This window comes from Citrus clementina, unplaced genomic scaffold, assembly GCF_000493195.1.
Source record: "Citrus clementina cultivar Clemenules unplaced genomic scaffold, Citrus_clementina_v1.0 scaffold_4, whole genome shotgun sequence".
Lineage (NCBI taxonomy): Eukaryota > Viridiplantae > Streptophyta > Magnoliopsida > Sapindales > Rutaceae > Citrus > Citrus x clementina.
Genome location: NW_006262274.1, coordinates 17,713,569 through 17,739,259, shown reverse-complemented (window position 1 = coordinate 17,739,259; position 25,691 = coordinate 17,713,569). Strand labels below are relative to the sequence as shown.

The 25,691-nt window shown below is 33.9% G+C and overlaps 3 protein-coding genes across 7 annotated transcripts; all 3 read left to right on the top strand.

Annotated features, from left to right (window-relative positions):
• The first annotated feature begins 445 nt into the window (after positions 1–445).
• LOC112099157 lies at positions 446–5,355 on the top strand. The gene is made up of 6 exons (XM_024186267.1): positions 446–466; positions 2,205–2,339; positions 2,519–2,596; positions 2,677–2,819; positions 4,069–4,801; positions 4,882–5,355. The coding sequence occupies exons 1-6, from the start codon at positions 446–448 to the stop codon at positions 5,353–5,355; spliced, it is 1,584 nt and encodes a 527-aa protein (XP_024042035.1).
• Positions 5,356–9,968: 4,613 nt separating this feature from the next.
• On the top strand, positions 9,969–19,539 carry LOC18044590 (dual specificity protein kinase YAK1 homolog). 2 transcript variants are annotated; one of them, XM_006437342.2, is made up of 18 exons: positions 9,970–10,663; positions 11,395–11,594; positions 12,417–12,570; positions 12,656–12,765; positions 12,888–12,957; positions 13,074–13,156; positions 13,246–13,324; positions 13,414–13,454; positions 14,158–14,280; positions 15,015–15,165; positions 15,354–15,468; positions 15,574–15,656; positions 15,775–15,849; positions 16,461–16,535; positions 16,687–17,498; positions 18,163–18,315; positions 18,791–19,092; positions 19,274–19,539. In XM_006437342.2, exons 1-18 carry the CDS (start codon positions 10,535–10,537, stop codon positions 19,348–19,350), a joined length of 2,832 nt encoding a protein of 943 aa, XP_006437405.1. In that variant the 5' UTR covers positions 9,970–10,534; the 3' UTR covers positions 19,351–19,539. The 2 variants fall into 2 exon arrangements, with proteins under 2 accessions (XP_024041145.1, XP_006437405.1); XM_024185377.1 differs by lacking the exon at positions 19,274–19,539 and having other exon boundaries at positions 9,969–10,663; positions 18,771–18,858.
• A 1,769-nt stretch (positions 19,540–21,308) lies between these two features.
• On the top strand, positions 21,309–25,632 carry LOC18044589 (RNA polymerase sigma factor sigA). 4 transcript variants are annotated; one of them, XM_024185298.1, is made up of 10 exons: positions 21,309–21,513; positions 22,340–23,035; positions 23,412–23,610; positions 23,728–23,820; positions 24,300–24,428; positions 24,552–24,605; positions 24,695–24,772; positions 24,876–24,938; positions 25,028–25,140; positions 25,314–25,632. In XM_024185298.1, the coding sequence occupies exons 2-10, from the start codon at positions 22,347–22,349 to the stop codon at positions 25,420–25,422; spliced, it is 1,527 nt and encodes a 508-aa protein (XP_024041066.1). In that variant the 5' UTR covers positions 21,309–21,513; positions 22,340–22,346; the 3' UTR covers positions 25,423–25,632. The 4 variants fall into 4 exon arrangements, with proteins under 4 accessions (XP_024041066.1, XP_024041067.1, XP_024041065.1 ...); XM_024185299.1 differs by having other exon boundaries at positions 22,335–23,035; XM_024185297.1 differs by having other exon boundaries at positions 22,192–23,035.
• The last annotated feature ends 59 nt before the right edge of the window (positions 25,633–25,691 follow it).

Here is a 25,691-nt window from a genome sequence, read left to right as displayed (position 1 = left end):
TTTCACTTTAAACCCCTAGAAAGGTCAAACATAGAATATTCAGTGAAAAAAAATCTTCAGAAAATTTTGGAAGCCACAGAGTAACATTTATAAAATGATGGTGCCAAAAAATTATTCGCATAAGTACATAAGAAGCCTAAAATCCAGATATAAAAAATTAAGGTAATGAAGATCACCACTTCCCCTGTGTACAATGATGGGTACATCCAAAGAAAATAACAGTTTCCACATGCCACTTAAAACCAGAGCAAACACCGATACACAAGATTATCAAGAACTACACCCAATTAATTTGCCTAAAAAACTAATTGAACATAGCAACATCCAATTTGCCCAATTGAATCTAATTTGCCGAATTGAACATGATATGGGTCCAAACTAAACAAAAATAATTACACTCAAAATTTAGCCAAATAGAAAAAAGAAGAAAATATACCCGTAAGAGATGGAGCAAAGATGGCGCCGAGTGAGTGGTTGCAGCAAGCGAGTGGAAGAGTAGATTGCAGTAAGCACGCATAGCTGGAGCAAAGAGCAAGTGAAGAAAGCAGCTGCAACAGCCGAGATCTAGCAGCAGCTGCAACAGCCGAGATCTAGCAGCAGCAACAACAACAACAGACTAGAAGAGCAGCAGCAATAGCAGCAACGGTTTGGAAGTAGTTGGAGCAAATACCAAGTGAAGACAGAAGTTGCAACAACCAAGATCTAGCAGCAGCAGCAGCAACAGACTGGAAAAGCAGCAACAGCAACAACGGACTGGAAGTAGCTGGAGCAAATACCAAGTGAAGACAGCAGCTACAGCAGCTGAGATCGAGCAGCAGCAACAACATACTGGAAGAGCAGCAGCAACAGCAACGGACTAGAAGTAGCTGGAGCAAATACCAAGTGAAGACAGCAGCTGCAACAGCCAAGATCGAGCAGCAGCAGCAACGGACTGACAGATCGAGTTAGAGAGAGAGATATGTGTTGTAGATTTAGAGAAAGAGGAAGAAGAGAGTGATAATGAGAGCGGAAAGTTTAGAACGGGGACTTTGGGAGCTGTTGATGAAGAGAATACGAGCCAGGGATGTTTGAGATTTGTTCTGTAGTTTGTTCTTTAGTGTAAACTGTAAATTCATTTGAAAACACATTAAACACGTTTTCAACTTTACAACTGGAAAACTGAATCCAAATTTTTTGTTTTATAATCTATTTATGAGTTTAGCCCACCAAACGTGTTTTTCAATTGTATTTATAAAACAAGAATGAAAATAGAGGTTTGAAAACGGTACCAAACATACCCTTAAAGACTGAAAATATACGTGGAGGGTAGTTTTTGGAATTATGAAGATGTTATTGGATTTGTTATAGGGTGGGGCTATTTGAACCCACTAATTTACTCAATAAACCCACTTTTAAAAATAATTTTTTATCATTAAAATACCCCTAAATTAAATTACAGTTATGGACACTATAATATAATTAAAAAAAACAAAATTTATACTATTTAAACATATCTTTATATTCAACATAGTTTTATAGAACCCTAATCAAATTTTCATTAAACCTTAATCAATCAAGAAGTGTGATTCTTCTCTCAAGCCATATATTTTGTTAAATAGGCACATGTGATTTCATTCAGAGTAATAAAATTAGTTGTTATTGATTTGATGGATATTGATTTTATGGAGGAACAAAATAATATTGACAATTATGAACATGTATGAATTTATTTTTATATTTGATTTTTTTCCCTTTTCCATTCGAAATTGACAGAAAATGTTGACAAATTTTGCCTTTGTTTGAATCATGAACAAAGTTGGCTGTTCTTTGACTTTTCGTCTCATTGTATAAATTTTCCCTGTGCACTTGAATGCTTGCAGTTTAAGAGAGGGATTAGCTACAATTTTTACACTAAATAATTTCTTAGTATTCGTTAGAAATATATATAATATTCATCATATCATGCAGGCGGGTCACCACATTATTCCACCAAGGACCACATCATTAAACACTAGTTCCTCGTTGATTATTTTGCTTTCTTTTTCCAAATTATGGTTTTAGAATTACGAGAATATCGAATCGTGCTTTAATCCTTTTTTGTTTATTGAAAATTTTCTCTTTGTGTTATGCATTGATCTTTGCCTTTAATTAGTTTTTGGTAGCCTCGTAAATATTAGTTGATGTACTTATATCTTATTGTATTTGAATTTGCCAAAATAAATTAGGTTCTTAATGCGTCACCAACAATTGCCTCCGCAAGTTCTGATATTTATGGAGCTACAGTTTTGGATGCAAGTGAGCATATTAAAGCATGGATGGAGCCAGTCGCTTCTGAGCATTATTTTAACTCATTTGCTGAGGTTCACTTCTTTTAATAGTTTGTTTCTACAACTTTATGTTTCTTCCGAGAGTAACTATTATTTTCACTGATCTAATACTAAGAAAATTATATTGTTTTAGTTTGGTCTTTATGTGTCATATAAAACTGATTTTTTAAATGTAGTTTGTAGTTTTAGTAACGACATTCTATTATATGTAGGATGATGTTTCCATCAAATCTACGAATTATGATACAGATTGTGTGATGGATTATATCAGTGAATTTACAACTCAAGTGGTAACTTTAGTTTATAATTAATTTTGGATTAATTTTTTACCAAATTTTATTTAACTTACATAAGATTTCTTTCTATCTAGATATTTAAGAGTAGAGAAGCAATGATTCAGCGGACTTGTAATGTCGGAAAGAAAAATGGTATAACGGTTGTTATCAAGAGATCTGAAGTGGGTCGTGGTGGTAAAATACCAAGGATCTTTTTTGGTTGTGAGAGAGATGGAAAGTATGAAAAAATAAAGAAGAAAGACAACCAAAAAGATTTGAAATCGAGAATAACTGGTATAAAAAAATGCAGATGTCCTTTTAAACTAAAGGGCCAAAAGTTAGACACTCACAGCGACTGTATGCTAAAGGTAATGTGCAGAGTTCATAATAATCCAATTGCAAAACATCTTGAAGGGCACTCATTTGCAGGGCGATTAACTACAGAAAAAACATCAATATTAGTTGACATGTCAAAAAATATGGTATGACCAAAAGATATTTTAGTCACTTTGAAAAAAAAAAGATCCATTTAATGTTTCTACAATGAAGTCAATATACAATGCACGACAGAGATATAAGGTGATTGAGATCGCTGGCAGATCACAAATGCAACAACATTTAATGTTTCTACAATGAAGTCAATATACAATGCACGACAGAGATATAAGGTGATTGAGATCGCTGGCAGATCACAAATGCAACAACTTTTGAGTAAGTTATCTGAACATAATTACATTGAGTAGCATAGGTGTTATGACAATACATATATTGTTAAAGACTTGTTTTGGGCACACCCTAAGAGCATAGAATTGTTACGTTCATTTCCAAGCGTTTTGCTAATGGACTGTTCTTATAAAGTCAATAAATATCATCTTCCTTTATTTGAGATTATATGAATGACATCAACTAATATGACTTTTAATGTTGCTTATACATATCTAAGTTCTGAGCTGGAAGACAGCTACACATGGGCATTAGATAGATTGAGGGGTTTAATGGACAATGATTTTTTACCTAGGGTCATTGTCACTGATAGAGAGTTGGCTTTAATGAATGCCATTGAGAAAAAATTTCCTCGTGCAAATCATTTTTTATGTAGATGGCATATTAGTAGGAATATTATGGCAAACTGCAAGAAGTTATTTGCAGCAAATGATAAGTGGGAGAAGTGCTTAATGAGTTGGAACTTATTGGTGTTATCTTCAAATGAAATTGAATTCATTGACCGCGTTAAAACCATGTAGAGAGATTTTGCATCTTTTCCAGCAGTAATGGAATATGTAACAAATACATGGTTGAACAACTATAAAAAAAAATTTGTTTCAGCATGGACAGATAAAATTATGCACTTTGGAAATTTAACAACAAACAAGTATATAACATTTTAATTTTACCAATAACTTATTAGTTTTACTTATTAAATTTATTCATTATTATTGTTGTTGTTGTTGTTATTAATTTTTTTATTAATATTATCTTTTTAATAGGGTTGAAAGTTCACATTCAAGGTTGAAGAAGTATCTTTCCACAAGTCAAGGAAACTTTGAGACATCATGGGCAAAGATACACAATTTACTTAAGCTGCAACATACAGATATTAAAGCATCATTTGAGAAAAGTTTGACAATTGTTCAACATCAATTCAAGCCTGCAGAATTCAAACATATTCGAGGCTTCATCTCTATAACTGCATTAAATATCACCCTTAGTGAGCTGAAACATGCTATTTTTATTGGGGTCGACCGCTCTGCATGTGGGTGTGTTATTCGCCAAACACATGGTTTACCATGTGCTCATGAGATTGCAGAATACAAAAGAGAATGTCAGCTTATTCCACTTGAGAGAATTGATCTTCATTGGAAAAAACTTGATTTAGTAGCTGTTACTCAGAAGCAAAAGGTGGAGTTAAGTTGTCAACCGGAGTTTGAGTTAATTGCTAATCGGTTTAATGAGAGTTCGATTGAAATCCAGTTAGATATTTTGAAAAAATTGAAGGAGATAGCCAATCCTGGGTGTACCTTTCTTTTAGATCCAGAAGTGAAGACAAGAACACGAGGTCGACCATCTATCAAAGTCGATACTTCTACCCGTCGCGACCCATTTGCTTTTGAGATATCATTATCTGGCCAAGAAAGTTGTTCACTTAATGTGAAGAGTAATTCAGTTACAACTACTAAATCAAAAGCTGAGGTTAAACGTAGAGGAAGACCGAAAACAAAGGTAACACAAATTTATGCTTAAGTTATGTAATAAGTTACTTGATTTAAATTTTTTATTATACATAATACCTATATTTGTAGGTTAACAAGAGCATGCCAGTTAAATCAATTACTTTTATTGATGAATTTCTGGTTGGATTACAATCATATATTCATCACATTAAAGATGTTGTAGCTGATGGTAACTGTGGTTTTAGAGTAATAGCTGACTTAATAGGCTTGGGCGAGGATGGATGGGTACAAGTGAGGAAAGATTTACTAAATGAGTTGTACTCTCACTTAGATGATTATGGCAAATTATACGGACCTGAAATAGTGAATGAGCTTATTCACATCCTTTCATATTATGAGAATTGGCCAGCATCGTCTTATCGATGGATGATTATGCCTGACATGGGTCATCTTATAGCATCGTGCTATAATGTTGTCTTATTCCACTTGTCCTCAGTACAATGCCTTACATTTTTGCCTTTGAGATCTGAGCCAGTGCATATACTATCTCACAGAAATATTGCTCGTGGCTATGTATTTGGCAATCATTTTGTTGAGGTATAATTTATTATTTTATTAATTAAATGTTGTTCCATTTATAATTTACAATTATTAATTATCAGCTTTTACAGATTTTTTTAACACCAGGTCATCCTATTCCACCTATTACACTTAATTAGGGCACATATCATCACCCTATCGCAAATGGATGAGAGACTTCATATGCTTCTCAAATACAACATTTTAGAGAAATTATAAGTCCTAAGGTGGCTACTATAGATAGAATAGTTTTAGACAATTGACTCTATAATACTATTCATATGTTTATTTATTTATTTTTGCTTTAATGTTGGCATGCCATTCGCGTTGTTCTTCCGGCTCAACGTTCATGGATATGGATGATGGATATGATTCGTTTGGGAATGACCCCTCACTCAAAATTGTTTAATTAAGTTTAAGAAAAATCATCTCTCTCTTCTTTTTCTTTCTTTTTTTTCTCTTAGCAGTCAAAACAACTCAATTTGACACAACACAGTCAAATGGCTAATCTTATCTTCAAATGAATTGTCGTTACATGCAAGTTCAGAATTCTTCTTTTTACAATATGATATGAGGAAGTAGAACTAGAATTGATTTTTATTAGAATGAGTGGTGGAATTTGAAAGCAATGCAAGGCAACCTAGTCGACAGAGTCAGTCCATTTTCGACAATAAAAGTCGTGGCCAGCCCCACGGCAAGTGCACATCCAGATGGCAGTGCATGAACCATACACCTGTAAATTCAAAAATCAAAGAAAATAATAGTGCACGTCCACTATTAACTCTTTGATATATGTAGCTCGGTGGTTGAAATGTTTAAAGGCTTCAAGGACATAGAACTAATTGAGCTGAGAATAAAAATTTGCCAGCTTTTACTGAATATTTACATAGATAATTTGTACTTAATGCTTGGTTTATTTGGTGCTTTTTTAATTATTTTTTTCAGGTACATCTTCAGAGTTTTTCTTCCACGCTCTAAAGAGAATCGAATCCCATCTTTCATATTTTGTTTTACTGATAGAAACCACTCAATTAGTGTATGGTTTATTATTTTGCTTTAATGCGTTTCTTATATGTATACTTAAGTTGAGAAATTGTAATTATTCTATTTTAAGGTAAGGATTAAGGATTAGCCACAACTCACCTTAGTTTTCGATTATTTTATAACTCAATTTATAGCAAGTAGCAACTACTCATTGTAATTACCAATTAAATTATTTTTTTTTCATTTTTGTTCTATTCATTTTACAATTTTTTAAGATGAATCACTTAATTATTCATCATTATTGGTTTCTTACTTCAGGGTTTAGATATGATCTCTGTTTCTGGAATTCTACTAGGATTTTTAGAGCTATTATAATTTATTAGTAATTTTATGAACACTTAGATTTTGATCTCTGTTTCTGGAATTCTACTAGGATTTTTAGAGCTCTTATAATTTATTAGTAATTTTATGAACACTTAGATTTTGATTCAGTGCCTTGGTCTGTTATAAAGCTAATTAAAAGCTTCATATTTTTTCCTTCTCCAAAACGGATTCAATGACCGAAATTGCTCAACGTTCATGGATATGGATGATGGATATGATTCGTTTGGGAATGACCCCTCACTCAAAATTGTTTAATTAATATTGATGATAAATTTTCAATTAATAATCAATTATTGTTTTTTCCCAAATTCTGAAAAAATTATTTTTTCTCAAATTCCTCATATTAGATTTTCATACCATCATACAAGATTTTTCTCACCACTATAATATAACTCAAAAAAATAATTTCATGATGACAACTATTTTCTCCATTTAGAATGTTTTGATTCATTTGTCCTTGAATGAGGGCCATTCACTCAAAATTGATTATTAAATTTCCAATTAATAATCAATTTCCAATCTAATGGGTTTATAAAGGAATATTATGGGTTTAATGAGTAAAATCACTATTATAATAAAAATTGGGTTTAGAAAGGGCATATTAGGTATTTTAGTGGGTTTACTGAGTAAAATTTAAAATTTTTAAATTTAAAGGTGGGTTTATTTAGTAAATAAGTTTATTAAGTAAATTGGTGGGTTCAAATAGCCCCACCCTTTGTTATAATTTCATTTTTCTGATGGGGTGTCATTAGCAGAGGAGTTTTATGAGAAATTTTGAGGTGTCAATAGCTGGACTCTAACACGAAAGGGTATCTTAAGAAATGGGTTTGGAATTTTAAGAGGTGATGGCAGCTAAGTAGCACAACTCTTTTATGTTCAAGGAGTGTACCTTGTTTACACCCACCAAAATTCCTCAAAAAAACCCAATTCTTGTCTGAAATTACCTAAATATCCAAAGAAAAAATAATTTATTTTGTTCTAAATGAAAATTTAAGTAAACATTTAAATAAAATATTCTTTCAACAAAATTTTTACACCTACCACACTTTATAATTTATATTTATATTTTAAATTTTAATTGAAAAATAATTTCGATAAAAAATTATAAAAGTTTTGAGTTATGGAGATATAATAATATAATAAAAAGAAAAATAATTAAAGATTTTAGAATTTGTATGTGTTTTATAATAAAACTTAAAAGAGCTTTTTTTTTTCAAGGTGAAATTTTGTGGGAAGAAGGTTATTTTTTTATGAGTAATGATATAGTCACAAACTCTTGTACAAATTTATTTTGTACAAATTGATGTGACATGATAAAATTGGTTGAATTAAATATCACTTAACCCACATGATTTATTTATATTATTTTATATTTTCATTCAACCAATGAATTAATGGCACATCAATTTATACAAGACAAGTTTATACAAAAATTTATGACTGTATCGCCACTCTTTTTTTATATGGGTTTATAAATTAAAATATTTAAAAGGGGCGTTAAAATTTGGCTCCACTCATATGGAAATCAAGGTAACGGGCCTGAGCTGTTGACCCAATTACAATTACCAGATGTTTTGTTCTCCTTCAACCTGTTGGGCCAAATCGTGTGGCCTAACCGTAATTTTAAACTGAGAAATCTAAGTACCAAATGGCCCCCATAATTTGCTGATTGTCCCCATTCAAATCGTATTTTTTAAATCGAAACAGTTATATTTTTCGCTTAGAATTATAAAAATTTCAATTTAATTCTAAGAATAGCCTCTCTCCTTCTCTCTTTTTCAATGGTCTCCAATTATTTATTAACAGCCCCCGTTAAATCATATTTTTCAGTTAAATAGTTTTATTTTCACTGGGAATAAGAAAAAAAAATTAAATTTAATTGTAAGAATTGCCTCTCTCTCTTTCATTACTCCAATTATATTTAGCTAACGTTTTAATTTATTTCTAAAGTCTAAATACATCTTAATTTGGAGAAAGCCTCAATAGATTAAATGTTTATATATTAATGGCATCTTTATCTTTTAAATGCAGAAAAATACACTAGAGAAATGACTATTATTCTTAATCATAATGTATCATACATGCATGATGCACTAGAAAAGCTTAACCATACTACGATAATCAATGCTGACATTGAACATTATCCATCCATAAAAGTTTTACTTATTTATTGTTTATTATTTAATATAATATGACACATTGTGGTGTTACACTTGCATAATTGAAATACAATAGCATACTAAAATTATAAATATTTATAATGGACTTATTTTTCAATTTTAAGCTAAAAGTCATGTTTTTTTTTAGTAGTAATATATGTATGAGTTTAAACTAAAATATATGTTTATTAGATAAAATATAATAAAAATCCATACCAAACATAATGTAAATAAAATAAAAAGTAATATGCATTACATTCAAGTTAAACTTGTTGCAATAATATTCTTTAAAATTTTCATTTCTTGTGATTACTTTTCTTTAGTGTCATTGTCTCTTTCCATTCTTTTATTAAAGATTGAAATCATTTTCAATGTTTTCAAAGTGAAGACTAAGTTGCACATGCTTTTTTTTTTCTTATTATATATATATATATATATATATATATATATAATTGTGCAATGTTACATATGTAATGACATAATTTTTAGTAAGTTAATTTGATTGTATCAGTAATATGATATCCAATAATTTATATATTAGTGATGGGAAAATAAGACATAATTGATTTTTTCTGTTAAAATATTAAAATTTTAGTAGAAAGTTTAAAAAGATATGGTGGCTTATTTAATATGTTACTTATAAAAAGTAATCCTTACTTATTTTTAAAAATTGTTGTCAAAATGAAGAGGATTACAAAGTAAGCATTTTTTACAAAATTTATAAAATATTATTTTTGTAAAAAAATAAAATAAAATAAACATTTTTTTAAGTTTTAATCTCAATATTAAACGAGGCTAAGTTTAATAATGTTTTTGTCAAGAATAAGCAGTTTTTTTAATTTACAAAAAAAAAATATAGGAAGTAATAGAGATAAAATTAGTGGAAATAGTGAGAATATAGAATCTACCAAGAATAAAAAATGTCAACCAAAACAAATCTATTAGAGTCTAAAACTTACAAGTTACCTAAATGAAAAATTAAAATAAAGAAAAAGAAAAGCCAGGGGATAAATGATAAATAAACAAAATACGCCGATTGGCATTGAAAAAAGAAAGAAAAAAAAAACAGTGCTTTTGCTTTTGCTACCATTACAAAACAAAATCTTAAAACAACAGTAACAGAGAAAATAAAAAATAAAATAGAAGAAAGAAACACGGTGCTTGTCTTGCAGACTAAAAAGGATTTCACTCTCTTTCTCTCTCATCCAATATCGCTCGCTTCATCAATTGATTACAAAAATTCACGCATCTAGTTTTCATTTGTCTATCGAAAGCTCATCTGGGTCAGTTTTGTTTTATCGATTGCATGGTCAAAATCCAATCTTTTTTGGGTTGAATTTTGATACGTGTGACATTGTGTGTTTGAGCTTGAATGGATCTGTTGAGAGTTAAATTGATGATTTTGATGCGGGTTTGAGAGGTTTTTGGCGAATGAATGAGATATGGGATTGGAATCCGTTGGTGGGTTTATGAAAGCATGATCAAATCAATTCATCATCAAGAAGAAAGAAGAAAACCCAGTTGAAGAATTTAAACGGTGTCTGATTAATTGTTATCTGTTGGTCGTTGTTTTTTATTTGGCGTATTTTGATTGGATGATGCGATTAATGGAGCTAGTGGGGGCTTTTAATTTGTGGGTAGGAGCTTGATTTTGGGGGGTTTTTGGCGGTGGGTCAATGGATGAGGGCAGCCCTAGCAATGGAGGTCAAGTATTTGGTGCCTCGTGGAGGCCAAAGGGGTTTTCTTTTGGGCCGTATTTGGTTCAGAAGGATGCACCGTCTTTGCGTGTTGTTGTTAGAAAACCTGTAAGTGATTTTGTTGGTTTTTTATTCATTGATTGATCATTTCTAGCTGAAGAATTTTGGGTTTTTGATTTCTTCTTAAAATATTAGCATTTTTGGAATCTGAAATGCGGTAGAGTTGTTGATTGTATTGGTGTGAAGAGGCATGGATAATGGAATTGCTGGCTTCTTGGATTTAGTTATGAAGTTCTATATTTTATCGCTGCATGGTATATATTGCATGTTGTTTGAGCTGTATTCTGTGTTGTACAGTGGGCTTGAAGCTTCATTGTATGCCCAGTGATAGGCAGCTAAGAGTTAATGGCTTTAGAAATGGATGCTTAGCAAGTAGAGTTGTGTGTTACAGAATGATTCACCACTTGGGATGATTATATTTTGACTTATGAATACCTTCTTTTTTTGTTTTTTGTTTGGGGTGTGGGGGAGGTGAATGATTAGTGAACTAGTCAATCTCTCATTTGTCAAAAGTACGTCATAAACTCACACGAATTCTACTATTACTTTCCCTTCTGAAAGCATACATTTCCTTTACTATTGATTAGAGATTCTATTGCGGGATAGAAAAGTGCACAGAATGACTTGATACTTTCTTGTCTTCTCACATAAATTCATTGGAACTGCTATTTATATTTTTCAACTTATCTATTTTGCTTGTTATAATGGTTAGAGAACTCCCACTTGTTCTAGTTGTTTTGGGCAAATCTTTGAGCTGACATGCACTTCCAATTGTGCAGTTGGTGGTTCGACTAACAAAGGATATAGTTGAAACATACCAAATATGCAATCCGCTATTCAAGTATTCTGAAGAATTAAATCCAAAACGATACTTGACTAGCCCATCAGTTGGGGTCCTCAATGATGGCTATGATAATGTGAACTCAGATCTTATTCTTGCTGTGAACTTGGTGTTGGTCAATGCAGAGACACAAAGAAGGTTTGTTTTGTTACTCGTCATTTTCCTTAAAGTAGCTGTAATATCCCACATCTTTAGTGACTGCTTTCTTCGACTAGTTATGTTTTGTTGTTCCCTTATGTTTCTGTTGACCCTCACAAAATGTGAGGTCCAAGGGGTGAAGAATGTATTATCCCACATCGTAAGTGAGTGCCTGGACTAGTTTTCAAGCCATGGATTCGCCTAACTTAGTAGACTTGCTTTTGGTTGCAAAGCCCAGAAACAAAACCATGATGGGCTGTGTACCTAAGGCGGACAATATCTACTCGGTTGTTGGGACTTAGCTGTTTTGTAGCCATCTATTACTTTTGAAATTGTTTTTATCTTTATAATTTATTGTTTTCACTAGAATAGATTTGATTTATATATTTTCTAGGAAAATATATGAGATGATATTGTGTTAGCCATTAGGCCCATAAAATTCTGCCAAGCCTATTCAAGGCTTAAGAGCCCAAAGTTCATAGCTGTGGCCCAGTTTTTGGTTGGGCTGGGCAGTTTGGTTCACCTTTTGTTTGGGCTCTACGTAGTTTCTGAACAATCTGTTACAAGACTTCCTAATGGTATAACTGATTTTATAATTTATTTTAGAATCTCAATATAGTATGCCACTTGTATGAACGAGTTTGTTTTTATATATTTGCTATGTGCTTCGTCTTATGTATGGGAATGATAAGGCACCAGTTCATATGGTATAAATGAGTGTTGCTTTCTGCACCTCAGAATACTGTTTCTGATTTTGTAGCATCTTAGTTTAGCATTTCTAAATCAAGCATTTAGTCATGTTTTCTTTTTGATCCTTTGCAGATACATTGTCAAAGATCTTCTTGGCCATGGGACTTTTGGGCAGGTTGCCAAATGCTGGGACGCAGAAATGAATAGTTTTGTTGCAGTGAAAATAATAAAAAATCAACCTGCATACTATCAGCAGGCACTGGTTGAAGTATCTATTTTGACAACGGTATTTTTAAGTTCTGCTTTGGGTGAAAATTTCCCACTTGTCATGGTTATTAGTAGTTGAAGTTGTGTTTGTCTACCTTTTGCAGTTAAATAAAAAGTATGATCGTGAGGACAAGCATCATATTGTTCGTATTTATGAATACTTTGTATGTCAACGTCATTTGTGCATTTGCTTTGAGCTGCTCGACTCAAATCTGTAAGTACAAATACTACATATTACTAGCACTTTGCAATCTGTGAAAACACATCATGTTTTACTTTATATCTACACTTATTGCTTTAGTTTTTTGTGTGCCTTAACATTTTATGGCTATTCAGGTATGAACTTATCAAGATTAATCATTTTCGGGGGTTATCATTGAGCATTGTCCAATTGTTCTCTAAGCAGGTATGGGATTTTAGCTCAGGCTTCAATTTGGTTCTGTACTTGATTTCCTTTGGGTTCAATGATTCTCAATATGATGTATCACTTATTTCTTGTGTATTTGCATAATTTGTCTACAGATTTTACGTGGACTGTCTCTGTTGAAAGATGCTGGGATAATTCACTGTGATCTGAAGCCTGAAAATATTCTTCTATGCACAAGGTAAAATAATATTTTGATATGTTTGATTTGCAAACTGTGCAATAGATCTTTTTCCTGTTGAACATGAATGTTTATCTTGAAAATAACAGTGTAAAGCCAGCAGAAATTAAAATAATTGACTTCGGATCAGCATGCACGGAAGATCGTACTGTGTACTCCTACATTCAGGTTCATGCATATGATTATTGCTAGGCTTCTATTTTAAATTCATCATGCTTATATTTTGTTATCATGGTGTATTCTCATTGTTGCTGCAGAGTCGTTATTATAGGTCTCCAGAAGTTCTTCTTGGATATCAGTATCCTTCTAAATGAAATTTAAGCTTATTCTTTGGTATCTCTTGTCTTTTTCATGAATTTTGGTTTCTGCTTTTGTGTCTTATAGGTGATTGCGATTTTATTAATTTTCTTATTGGTTTCTTCTAACGTTTTATTTTTTATTTTTTTCATCCTTCCCCCCCCTCTTTTGGGTTAAGAAAGTAAGGACAATATATATTTTAATCAGAAAGATGAACACAGGGGTAAAGATGTGCACTCAAGAAAAAGAACTGAACATGAGCCCCAATAGGGAAGAGAGACTATACATGCTCACCTGAATGTAGTCATGGGAAGCCGACAAAAACTAGTCTAACAGTAATTTTCCTTTATATTAAACCACCACTAGTTCACAAGGGTGAAGAATAATAAAAGAATGGACAACCCTAAACTCTGAAGAGATGGCAACCCAAAAAGAGAAGCAAAAACCTCAGTTTTTCTCCAATTGTTCCATTGTCTCGTTTAGTTTATTAGCTTGTTAAGTCCAAGATCAGAAGGGTAGTCTCTACTCATACGTGAAGGCAAATTTTAATTGCATGTCTCTGATAGTTTCTACCCGTTAAAAGTTTGATGGCGTGTTTGTGTGCTGTCCTTTATTGTATTTGATCCACTAAAGGTCATGCTCTTCATTTCTGTTTCAATAATTTCTCAAGCTAGCATTAGTTTGGGGCCTTAAATCTTTTCTAGATATACTACGGCTATTGATATGTGGTCATTTGGTTGCATAGTTGCGGAATTGTTTCTAGGGCTCCCATTATTTCCAGGAGCTTCAGAATTTGATCTTTTGAGGCGAATGATCAGAATACTTGGGTAAGGCTCTCTTTTTTCTCTGTGTGTGTGTTTGTTTATGATATTTTTTTCTGCACGGTATACTTTTTTTTTTCCTTTTTTTTTTGTTGGGGGGGGGGGGGGGTAATGTCTTCACCTGGAAGGAAAAAAAATGAAGAAAAGCAAATTGTTAAAAGCTGTTTACAGTTGAGATATTTTTCAGAAGCCCTCTTTTCAAAAATGAAATTATGTTGCAAGTTAGAGGTAGTTTATTCTTTTTCCAATTCTACACAAATTATAATTGTTGGTCATTTTATGCCTTTGATAATTAACTTAGAGAATTAAAAAGGCAGAAGCTAGTTTTAAGTTTTAGGGCTGTCTGCTTATTTCTGGCAAAAGCTTAGGACTGACAACCATCCAATGTATATAATTTAACATTTTTAGTATGTAGCTGACTTGCATGAACCAAACCCTGCAAAGCTGCCATAAGCTTTGGTTTGTATGAACATCTGAACTTTTAATTTTAAAGTTTTTTCTTTCTTCTCTCTCATCCTTTTTGGAAATCCAATTTGGAATGAAGCTTAATTCAATACATGAAAATGTAGAAGAAGATGATCTCTTTTTGTTTTGGCTCCTATTTTCTTGCCGGCTTTTTCTACTAGATATTTTGTTTTTGAGATTTTGTGCTGATGAAAAAGCTGTTTTGGTACTTGCAACCTGTTGTATTCTTTGCAAATATTTTTAATAGTTTCTTATGTTTGGTTGACATGTTTTAGAGCCCAGCCCCCTGATTATGTACTAAAGGAGGCCAAAAATACAAGCAAGTTTTTTAAATGCATTGGGAGTGTCCACAATATTGAGAATGGCGAAGTTTCCATTGGTGGGAGAAGTGCTTATCAAGCATTAACCGAGATAGAGTATGAAGCTGTAAGTATTTATGTTACAATTTTCATCAGAAGTGGAAAATTGATAAGTATTAATAAAAGTAAGATGTATGAACTGGTCTCGGAACATCTTGGGTAAATTAGTCTTTCTGTAAACGATTTGTAGATATGCCTCTCTTTTGTGGTGTAATTTTCTTTATGTGATGATCAATGTTGATGGTTTCTGTTCAGAGGGAGTTGAAAAAACCATTGATTGGGAAAGAGTATTTCCATCATAAGCACCTAGAAGAAATTGTTACAAACTATCCTTATAGAAAGAACTTATCTATGGAAGATATTAGCAAAGGTTAGCTTCCAGATTTTTGTGTTTGAAGCGAAGCAGACATTTAATCAGTATTTCTGAGTGTTACTAACGCATTTTTGAGATGTCTTTGATCATGAATCTTAACAGAAAGCCAAATACGATTGGCTTTGGTTGATTTCCTGAAGGGACTTGTTGAGTTTGATCCTGCAAAACGTTGGTCACCTTTTCAGGTTATTCAATTCTCCTGATTTTCTGCATCTATGTCATCCGTGGAACCTGATCTGTGTTGTTATGCAATATAATTATCTAGATGTAGATGGTAAAGAGTTCTAATCAATCTGCCTGCAGGCTTCAAGGCATCCTTTTGTGACTGGAGAACCTTTCACATGCCCTTACCAGCCTCCACCAGAGACACCTCGTGTGGTATGTGAATTTCTGTGTATTTTGATCCTCCAACCATCACTGTTTTAGTTTTCTTATTCAAGGATCATAGCAGCAAAGTGAACCTCTCCCATCTGCTATTCTCAATGTTTTGACACCTTATATTCCAAGGGGTTTCCCAGGATCTAAGCTTCATATGTGCGTTGTGGTTTGGCTAATTATTTTATGTGTTGTTATTATAAATTGTTAGGAGTTCCTATATTTTGTTGGATTCTTGTGTGACATCAGTTATTTTGCAATTGTTTCTCAAAATCACTGCTATATAATATTTTTCATTTATTATGAACCGCGCAAGATACTTGTTTTGGAATAAATCTAGATGTATCAATGAATATGGTTATTATAAGTGGATTTTTGTTTGAAGACAAAAGCTTACATGCACAACTAAAACTCAACAATTCCTATAATTTAAGGAAATGGTGGTCCTCCTTTCCTAAAACCTCCCTAGTTTGTTGATATAGATTACAGATGCCTCTCATTTGTTACAATTTACCCCCAAAAAAAAAGAAATAAAGGTTATCTAACCAACAATGTCATCCATATGTTTCCCTGTATACCCTCTCATTTGTTCTTTTCATTCATTATTTTTTCAGCCTGTTGCTCAAAATTTTAAGGTGGATCATCACCCTGGTGCGGGCCACTGGTTTGCTGCTGGTCTTTCTCCCAATGTGAGTTCTGTAATCCACTGTTTTGTCATTGGAGTTTGGAGGTTGCACACATCATTCATTTCATTTCTGAGAGTATTCATAACTTCACCGATGTTCATTTTTTAAATCCAAGAAATTAAAAAGAATCTAATTATGGTTGCTTTCCATATAGATTTCTGGCAGGAGCAAATTTTCCATGCATAATAGCCCACATTTTCAGGTAGTGCCGTATGGATATGGTAATAGTTATGGTAGTGTCGGAAGCTATGGAAGCTATAATGATGGCACTGGTCTTGGAAGTAGTTACGGTAGCTATGGGGATGGTGGCAATACATTTGCCTACTTTTCACCTGTTGGTCCATCTGGGATGAACTTGCACGCGCAGAGCGGTGTTTCAGTCCGTGGAAGTAGCCCTGATGCAAGAAAAATGTTTATTCAGTATTCGCAAGGAAATGGACTTGGTGTGAGCCCATCAGCTGGAATGTTTGTACCACTTCCCCTTGGCACTAGCCCCTCTCAATTCACTCCTCCAAGCTCATATGGTCAAGTTTCAAGTGGTTCTCCTGGACATTATGGGCCAACTTCTCCAGCAAGAAGCAGTTGCCATGGTTCTCCTTTAGGAAAAATGACTGCAGCTACCCATTATAATAGAAGAAAAAATTGGGGATATTCTGGAAATCCTCAATCTCAAGAGAGTCCATCATCTCAACATTGGCAAGGACAATTCATTGATGGTGCCAGCTCAGGCCAAGCTGAGTGGAACCCTCAAGTACTTGGCAGTGCATCCTTGCATCTGCCATCAAATCCTAGCGCTACCAGTTCAAAGCAGCAAAGAGGGGGCTCTGGAATTGCTGCTAGTTATTCTGCAATGCCAAATATGCCCAGCTCCTTAACACGTGGTCCTGCTATTGCAGAAGCTGCTCATGACAAGCCTGAGACTAGTCTGTCAGTGCCAGATCCTGGAGATTGGGATCCCAATTATAGGTAGGCAGACAAGAACTTTCAAACTGCAATGTCAAGATATCTAAGTTGAATTCTATGATAACCTGGCAATTTAGATGTGTGTGTGTACGTGTTTTCTAAGGTATCAACATTGATCCATCAGTTATGCAAACCTCCTCTTGTACCATGGACCGTATGCTATTTGCTTTTCTTTCTACAGAATATCTTGGTTTTTTCTATTTATACCCTTCGTAGGGTCCTTTTAAGCGGCTAACTTTGAGGTCCCTTTACAGTGAACTGCAAGGGGCAATGACCATTACCTAGGCTATAGGTGCTTTTACCCACTAACAACCAGCTTTCCTTTTGACCATGTCCATTACCTAGGCCATAGGTGCTTTTATCCATAGCAATCAGCTTTCCTTGGCCATTACCTTACTACTGTGTCTGCAAAACTAGCAGCCATCTTTCCCATTTTATGCTCTGCTATCTACATTTTCTTGTTTTATTTCTATCTTGTAGTTCCTTATAATGTAATTTTTCTTGTGGATTGTAAATTTCTTCCACATATTGATATAGATTAGACAAATATGATAAGTTCGTATTGTCGGAAATGAAGTGCTTTGTTTCTGGGCTGGGCAGTGATTTGTTTTTATTGTCTGAACGAAGTGCTTGCTTGACTATAATGTGGTCTCTACTCTTGTTTCAGTGATGAACAACTTCTGCAAGAGGATGGTTCAGACGAGAGCAACATAACCACTGAGTTCAGCAAAGCTATGCACCTTAGTTCAGCAGATTCTTCAGTTGGAGTTGGAAGATTCAACCGTACGTCAAGCGCGAGCTCAAATATACCCATCCAAAGGTGGATTATTGCTTTGGTAGATTTGCTTTGTTTCATTCTAAAGAATTATGTGTATGGTTAATGTGAATGTTTGTCTGTTCTTTGTCAAACTGCAAATTATGGGTTTAAGCTTTCATCCCATGTAACAGATGCAGTGTGAAATGACTCTAATAAGCGGGATGGGTATGTACTATATTGTTCAGCTATATAATTCAAATAGAGCATTTGATAAAAATAGAATTCAACTTTTGGTCGTGTGGGTTTTCCTTGCAATGATTATATTTCCTGATTGCAGTCAGCTCTCAATAGTATAAGTGCTGCATCTGTAAATTTTTTCTATTTCTGATTTTGTCTTCTTGTGGGAGAAATCCAAGGATATTCCAGAAAAGGGGGTTCTGCAGGGTGGGGTGGGGGGTTGGTTTGAGTTTCTTGTTTTATTATTTTAATCTTTTCCACTGTTGTTGACCTCATAACAGTTTTGCTTGATGTACTTCAGACAAAATGGGCCTATTCAAGCATTTTCACATATAGAGGTGGGTAGTCCTCCCGCATCTCATGAGCCACAGGCTGGACATTCCCGTTTCATGTCAAAGCCTTCTCATTTGATGCCTCATATCTCACAAAATTCTCCAAGTCGTTTAGGACAGCCACCTCTTCAACGGTACAATTTAATGAGAACAACTGCTCCTCAGGGTAGTGAATGGAATCAATTCAAGATCCAGCCTCCTCCTTCGGGCTTCAACTCTGGAGGCCCACGTTCTCCCGGAAATAGCTCATTTAACAATGGCATGCCATGGGGTATTTTCCTGAGACTTGACACTATCAAGTCATTGAATCCTTCTGCTTTTACCTTTATTGTGTCTGCTCGTAATTATTTTGTTAGAGCTACATGAGTCAAAATATAAAGTTTCTCTGTGGAAGAAATAGGGCTCAGAATGAGCTAATAACAGTTTTCTTGATTCTGTTATTTTTATTGTAGGACGTAGGGCCAATCATCCTGTCTCAAACATTCCACCAGCATCGCGTGGAAGAAAAGACTATGGAAGGATTGTTTGATGTTGGAATCGGCTTGATTTTACTTTTGAGGGTTTATGTATTGGTTGCTGGCAAGAAAATTGTAATGTGTAGTAGTTCACATGCCTAGTGGACTGAGCAATATCCTCATTCTTTGTGCTTGCATTAATATATATGGTGTCCTTTGGTAATTTTATATGAAATTGAGATTCCTTTGGTTATGATGCGCCATCAGCCTTGCCGCATTCTGGTCCCAAATTAATTTATGTGTTGTATTGATTTTTTTATTTCTTTTTTATTATTTTTTTATTCAGTTTGACGAAATCTAACCTGGTGATTGAAGTTTATATTGCAGCCGCAGAAAGAAATTTCAACATGAAGTTGCATGTTCAAGGTGATTGCTGGAATGTGTAAAAGTTTTATAGTTTTTCATTTGCTTTAGAATTTGGAAATTGTAAGTCACAGATATTTCCTTTCTAAATTCTCCCCGGTTTCGATTGTATTTGATGTTTAGTTGACAAGAGAAACAGGTTTATTATTCTTTTCTCTTGCTTTCCCATTTTGCTTGGAGATTTTTGGAGGGCCTGCTGAATCATTTCCAGTTTCGTTGCATTTTAAGCAGATTCTTGATCATTCTAACTTTACATGCTCATTTTGAATAAGTATGGAAATGATGTTGAGGTATCTTGGCTTACTTGACTTACGTATGCTACAAGAAAGAAAGAAAGAGGAATTTTAATGTTTCAGTGGCTGATAATGGGAAATTTAGGCATTGTACAGTGCCCTTATCTCTTTGTAGGAGAAACAAGTGTGAGGAATCAAGTGTTTCAGCTTAAGCTTTTGTAGTTGCCTTCTTTTAGGTGTTGCAAAAATTCTGTTTTTTTTTGCTTTTCCTCTTTTATTTCTTTTTCTTTTTCTTTTTCTTTTTTTCCCTTGACAATCTGGGACAGCCCCCCAGCCATCCTTTTTTCGGCCTTAAGATGTGGACCTCCTGATGTCATGGGCTAATTTTGTTTATGTGTACTAACCAGATGCTTTTTGCTTGCCTGTTCTAGGTAATTAGAATAAATTCCTTCAAAGGATTGGTTTAATCATTGGCAGGTCTTCTAGTTTTGAAAATCCCGATGACTTGCGTCCTGTTTAGGAATATTGTAGTTTAGAAGTAACAACGACAACTTATTATTTGGTAACTATTAATTATTGCGGATTGTTGATCTTACATTTATAATAAAAATTTTATTATTATTTTATTATTTTTAAAATTATTATCTAAAAATTATATTTATTATTATTATTATCTATAAGAAATAGTGTCTTGAAACTTACGTACTTGTTTACTGAATGAAGTAATAATCACATGACGAGGGATGGTACGAGGATTCAATTGATCTGTTAGAATTGAAAAATGTTTAAATGAAAGCTGAAAGTAAATTGTAATCGGAAAAAAAAAAAAAAAAACTACTAGTATTTGATGCTGTTTGTTTGATCCGATAAGGATATGATACGAGAACCTTGCTCGATCAAATCTGTTGAGATGCTTCCACGTGTGACGATGTCTAGATTTCGTGTGTGAAGCAGAAGCACATAGTCAGTTTACCAATGACGTGGAGGTGGGGCCCACGGATTCATCGATTTTTGCGCTCAGATTCCGCCGTTGTTTTGTGTTCGAGAATAATACAACCAAATATCATCAATATTAATTAATAATAAATAAATAAGTTTTTTTAAAAAATATAAATAAAAATAAACGTAAAAGAAAAGAAAAGTGGGGATGAAGTGGAAGAGAGAGAGGGGGGAAAATGGCAGCATAGAGAATTAGAGACCACTCAAAGAAGGACCCAATATCTGTATCAGCCAATGCCATCTCTTCTTCCCATATCTCTCTACCCATTTTGGACTAGATTTTCTTTAATAATTTTCATCACCATTTCCTTTTTTTTTAAATTTTATTTTTTTAACAAAATTATAAAAGCTTGAAAAAAAAAAAACAGAAAAAAATATAATCATCATACACTAATATTGTTACAAGAACAGGAACAAAGGCATTGTAAACTCAACAGACACAAGAGGTTCCAGTTCCAGTTCCAGTGCCAGTTCAAAACTTATTGACAATTTAACTGTTCTTCTTTTGCTCACTTTGGAATCAACGAGTCTTCTTCTTCATTCTGTCTTTGTTTCAGCTCAACTAACATTTACCACCTTCAGGTATGCATGCATTTCTTTCACTGCAAAACTGCCCCTTCTTTCATTATATTATTCTCCATGACAATTTCAGTTGCTTGTTGTTTTTGTTTTGTTGGCCACCTTCTTTTGCATTTTCTTCTTCTTGAGCTTGGTGTTGGGGAAAATTAAGAAAAAAAAAGGTTTGAGAGTTGAGACAATCATAGTTGTGTTTATATTTATGCTGAGAATTTGTCACCTATAGCACTGAATTCACTTGAGTGGTTACTTTTTCAATATGATGAAAAATGAAACAAAAAAAGAGATAAAAATGCTAAAATGCGTTCTGTTTAGAATTGGAGGCAGTGATGTTTTTGGAGACTCATGAAATTAAAATTTAGAGAATAAACCCACCTGGGAAATGAGCATCTTTTTTTTTTTTTTAATATTTATATGTCTTGGAGAATCAATTGCTTGCTACTTCTGTCGAATGAGTTGTGTTCACGTGGTTGTTGGATCCAATTCTCCTTCTTGTGTGACTCGTGCCCTGGGATTGTTATCTAGTAGTTTTTATTTTGGATAATAGTTGTGATAGGCATTAGGCAAGTTCTTTTATGTCAACTTTAGCTGGATTTTGATTAACTTGGTTGATTTTTTATTGACAATTTGTTAATAGAAGTTTCCTTAGATTCTTATTTAATTAGTTTTTATTAATATCAGAAGGATAATAAAGTCATCTTGGGAAATTTATAACACGAAAGAAGTGTTGCACTGAGCCTAGTGAATTAAGTGCCTGGAAGATTCTATGACGTGGTTTTCATTCGAAAAGTTTATTGACGTCGTGTGATGCTAATTGTGCCTGCAAGATCAGAGGCCATATGATGGCCACAGCTGCTGTTATTGGACTTAGCGCTGGCAAGAGGCTCTTGAGTTCTTCATTTTACTATTCTGATATCTCGGAAAAATTCTCATATATCAATGATCTTGGATCTGCAAACTCTCAAGTTGGTTCAACTAAGAATGTGGTAGCTGCCAAGAAGTCATCAAATTATAATCCAAGCTTTCCATCATCGAATCGACAAACTCAGCCTATTAAGGCTCTCAAAGAACATGTGGATACTAATTTTGCTTCTACTGCAGAGCCATGGGCTGAACCACCAAACAGCATAGAAGAGGAAAGCTCTGAGCTTGACTATTCAGTGGAGGCACTTCTTTTGCTTCAGAAGTCTATGCTCGAAAAGCAATGGAATCTTTCTTTTGAGAGAACAGTTTTAACTGATTCACCGAGTAAGAAAACTCACAAGAAGGTGCCGGTCACTTGCTCTGGTGTATCTGCTCGGCAACGAAGATTGAATTCTAAAAAGAAAATATTAAGCCAGAATAAATCTGTTCTCCAACAGAATGGCTCCAAGCAGCTAAGATCAATGATTAGTCCGGAACTAATTCAGAATCATCTAAAGGGCTATGTGAAGGGTGTGGTAAGTGAAGAGCTGCTCACCCATGCCGAAGTTGTGCGTCTATCAAAGAAAATTAAAACTGGCCTTTCCTTGGATGATCATAAATTGAGGTAATTAACAAATTTCATGTTCTGTTTTCCTCTTCTTCATTAGGTTATATTTTTTTATACGTTTAGACATTTCTTATGGGAGGATGATTTGATCCTTGTAGATATCTAAGTGTTAGATCTTTTAATGTACTCAACCTATATTTATATTCTGGAAAATAATAAGAGTTTTCTCTTGTTAAAACAATTTAAATTTTTTCTTGTGAAAATGAGACAGAATGGAGGCTGTATATCTCTGCTCTTTTCTATACTTTTCCACTTTCTTTGCTAACTATGGTTCTGAATATATTTATATTCTGGAAAATAAAAAGAGTTTTCTCTTCATTTTATTTATGGGGTATTTACATTTTTTCATTACCATCTGTTTTGGAAATTTAAGATTGAAGGAGAGGTTGGGGTGTGAGCCATCAATGGAACAACTTGCAGCTTCCTTGAGGATTTCTCGTCCTGAGTTACAGTCAATATTGATGGAGTGTTCGTTGGCAAGAGAGAAGCTGGTGATGAGCAATGTTCGTTTGGTCATGTCTATAGCTCAACGATATGATAACATGGGTGCCGACATGGCTGACCTCATTCAGGTGATTTTCTATTTCTGAACAAAAAATAAATGGCAAGTTACTCTTTTCTGGACTATTGAATTCGAGACACAGTTTTCTATTTTCTGATATGGTGCTCGTTCTATATTTCTCATGTAGGGTGGATTGATTGGATTATTGCGTGGGATTGAGAAATTTGATTCTTCAAAGGGTTTCAAAATTTCAACTTATGTGTATTGGTGGATACGCCAGGTAAGGCTACTATTAATTTGCACATTTAAACAATTTATTGCATGGTTAAAGACAGATGTGTTGTTGAAAAACCAACTGAAATTCGATTTATCATCATCATTGCCTAAAAAAGGATCAAAATTCGAACAAATTGGTGTTCTTTTGCGTTCAATTTGCAAGCTGCTTATGTATTTGGTCTTTGCCTACTAAAAGTAACATAGAAAGATGCCAAATTCTAGCATTAGGATGATGTACCCATTTCACTTGGGATTCCTCAACTGTGTACTCTGTAGTCTATGAAATTACTAGTTTGATCGTCTTTTTGTTCTCAGCAATATGAGGTTTGAAGTGATATTTGAAAATTTGTCAGTTTATTAGTCTCTTCAGCCCCAATTTAATTATGCGATTTGATTTGTTTTTTTCAGCTTTTCTATAATATTTATTCTTTTATCAGTTGTTCTGCAAAGCTAATTCTGGTTCACATTATGATCTTGTGTCAGGGTGTTTCTAGAGCATTAGTTGAGAATTCAAGAACCTTAAGATTGCCTAATCATCTGCATGAAAGGTTAGGCTTGATCCGGAATGCAAAGCTTAGGCTAGAAGAGAAAGGAGTAACACCAGCAGTTGATGTAAGTTGATTATTGAACTGTGATCAAAAGAAAGGAACTCTAATTTTATTCTATAACAGTTTTTTTTTTTCTTTTCAACCTTTTATTCTTTTCTTACTCACTTCTTGCCTACCACACTTTCAGAGAATTGCAGAATACTTAAATATGTCCCAGAAGAAAGTCAGAAACGCGACAGAGGTACTAACTGTTCATGAGCTATTTCTTGTTTCCGGTCATTTATGTAATTATTCTTTCCATAACTCACTGTACACTGTTTCTATATGTAGGCAATTGGCAAGGTCTTCTCACTTGATAGGGAGGCATTCCCCTCTTTAAATGGCCTCCCAGGAGAAACCCATCATAGTGTAAGTGCAACACAGTTTTGCTACTCAACCTCAAGATGTTTCTAGTTCACATTTTGTTTCTTTCCTGTTGTGTAATGATTTAACTTTTTCTTTATTATTTTAGTACATTGCGGATAATCGCGTGGAGAACAACCCGTGGCATGGAGTAGATGATTGGGCTCTCAAGGTAAAAAGAATGCATTGTCTTACGGAGATATGGATCAACTTTTTAACCAAATGAATAGAATAGTTACCATATGAGTCATACATCTACAGGATGAAGTAAACAAGCTCATCATAGTGACACTTGGAGAACGTGAGAGAGAGATCATACGTCTTTACTATGGTCTTGACAAGGAATGTCTTACGTGGGAGGATATAAGCAAACGGTGAGTATCAGATTAATAATGTTGCTGATGCATTTACTGTTGATGTTGCCCTTCAATTGAACCGAGTGCTCAGCTCATGCATAGTTTTCATTCTCTCATGCGTGCACGACAAGGGATGCATTTTCCTTCAAATTTGCTGTTGATTTAACAATTTTATTGTTCTAATTCTTCAGTATAGGTTTGTCCCGAGAAAGAGTTAGGCAAGTTGGACTTGTGGCACTAGAGAAACTAAAACATGCCGCGAGGAAGAAAAAGATGGAGGCCATGCTTGTGAAACATTAGTTTTGTATGTTTCATTATTGACATGGTTAATTGAGTAAATTACTGTATATATTTATACAGAAAGAAAAAGCGGTATCTTCGATTTATTTTTTTCCGATCAGGTATAATTTACAGTGAGGCCTGTGATTGGCCTACGACTCAGAAACTGTGTGTAACGACACACTGATTTTTTAGAGCTTGTAAGCATAGCAGAAAATTTCCATGTATTAAATGGTTGGAAAATACTCGTGGACGAGAATCTGATTTTGTGTTGCCATGAATCATGATGA

Coding starts and splice junctions, on each gene's coding strand:
- LOC112099157 (XM_024186267.1), top strand. CDS start 446: ATGGAGCAAAGATGGCGCCGA. Junction 2,597..2,676: donor GTGAATTTACAACTCAAGTG/GTAACTTTAGTT, acceptor CTTTCTATCTAG/ATATTTAAGAGTAGAGAAGC. Junction 2,820..4,068: donor GGTTGTGAGAGAGATGGAAA/GTATGAAAAAAT, acceptor TCTTTTTAATAG/GGTTGAAAGTTCACATTCAA.
- LOC18044590 (XM_006437342.2), top strand. CDS start 10,535: ATGGATGAGGGCAGCCCTAGCAATGGAGGTCAAGTATTTGGTGCCTCG. Junction 12,958..13,073: donor TCCAATTGTTCTCTAAGCAG/GTATGGGATTTT, acceptor ATTTGTCTACAG/ATTTTACGTGGACTGTCTCT. Junction 15,166..15,353: donor CCGAGATAGAGTATGAAGCT/GTAAGTATTTAT, acceptor GTTTCTGTTCAG/AGGGAGTTGAAAAAACCATT.
- LOC18044589 (XM_024185298.1), top strand. CDS start 22,347: ATGATGGCCACAGCTGCTGTTATTGGACTTAGCGCTGGCAAGAGGCTC. Junction 23,821..24,299: donor TGTATTGGTGGATACGCCAG/GTAAGGCTACTA, acceptor ATCTTGTGTCAG/GGTGTTTCTAGAGCATTAGT. Junction 24,773..24,875: donor CAGGAGAAACCCATCATAGT/GTAAGTGCAACA, acceptor TTATTATTTTAG/TACATTGCGGATAATCGCGT.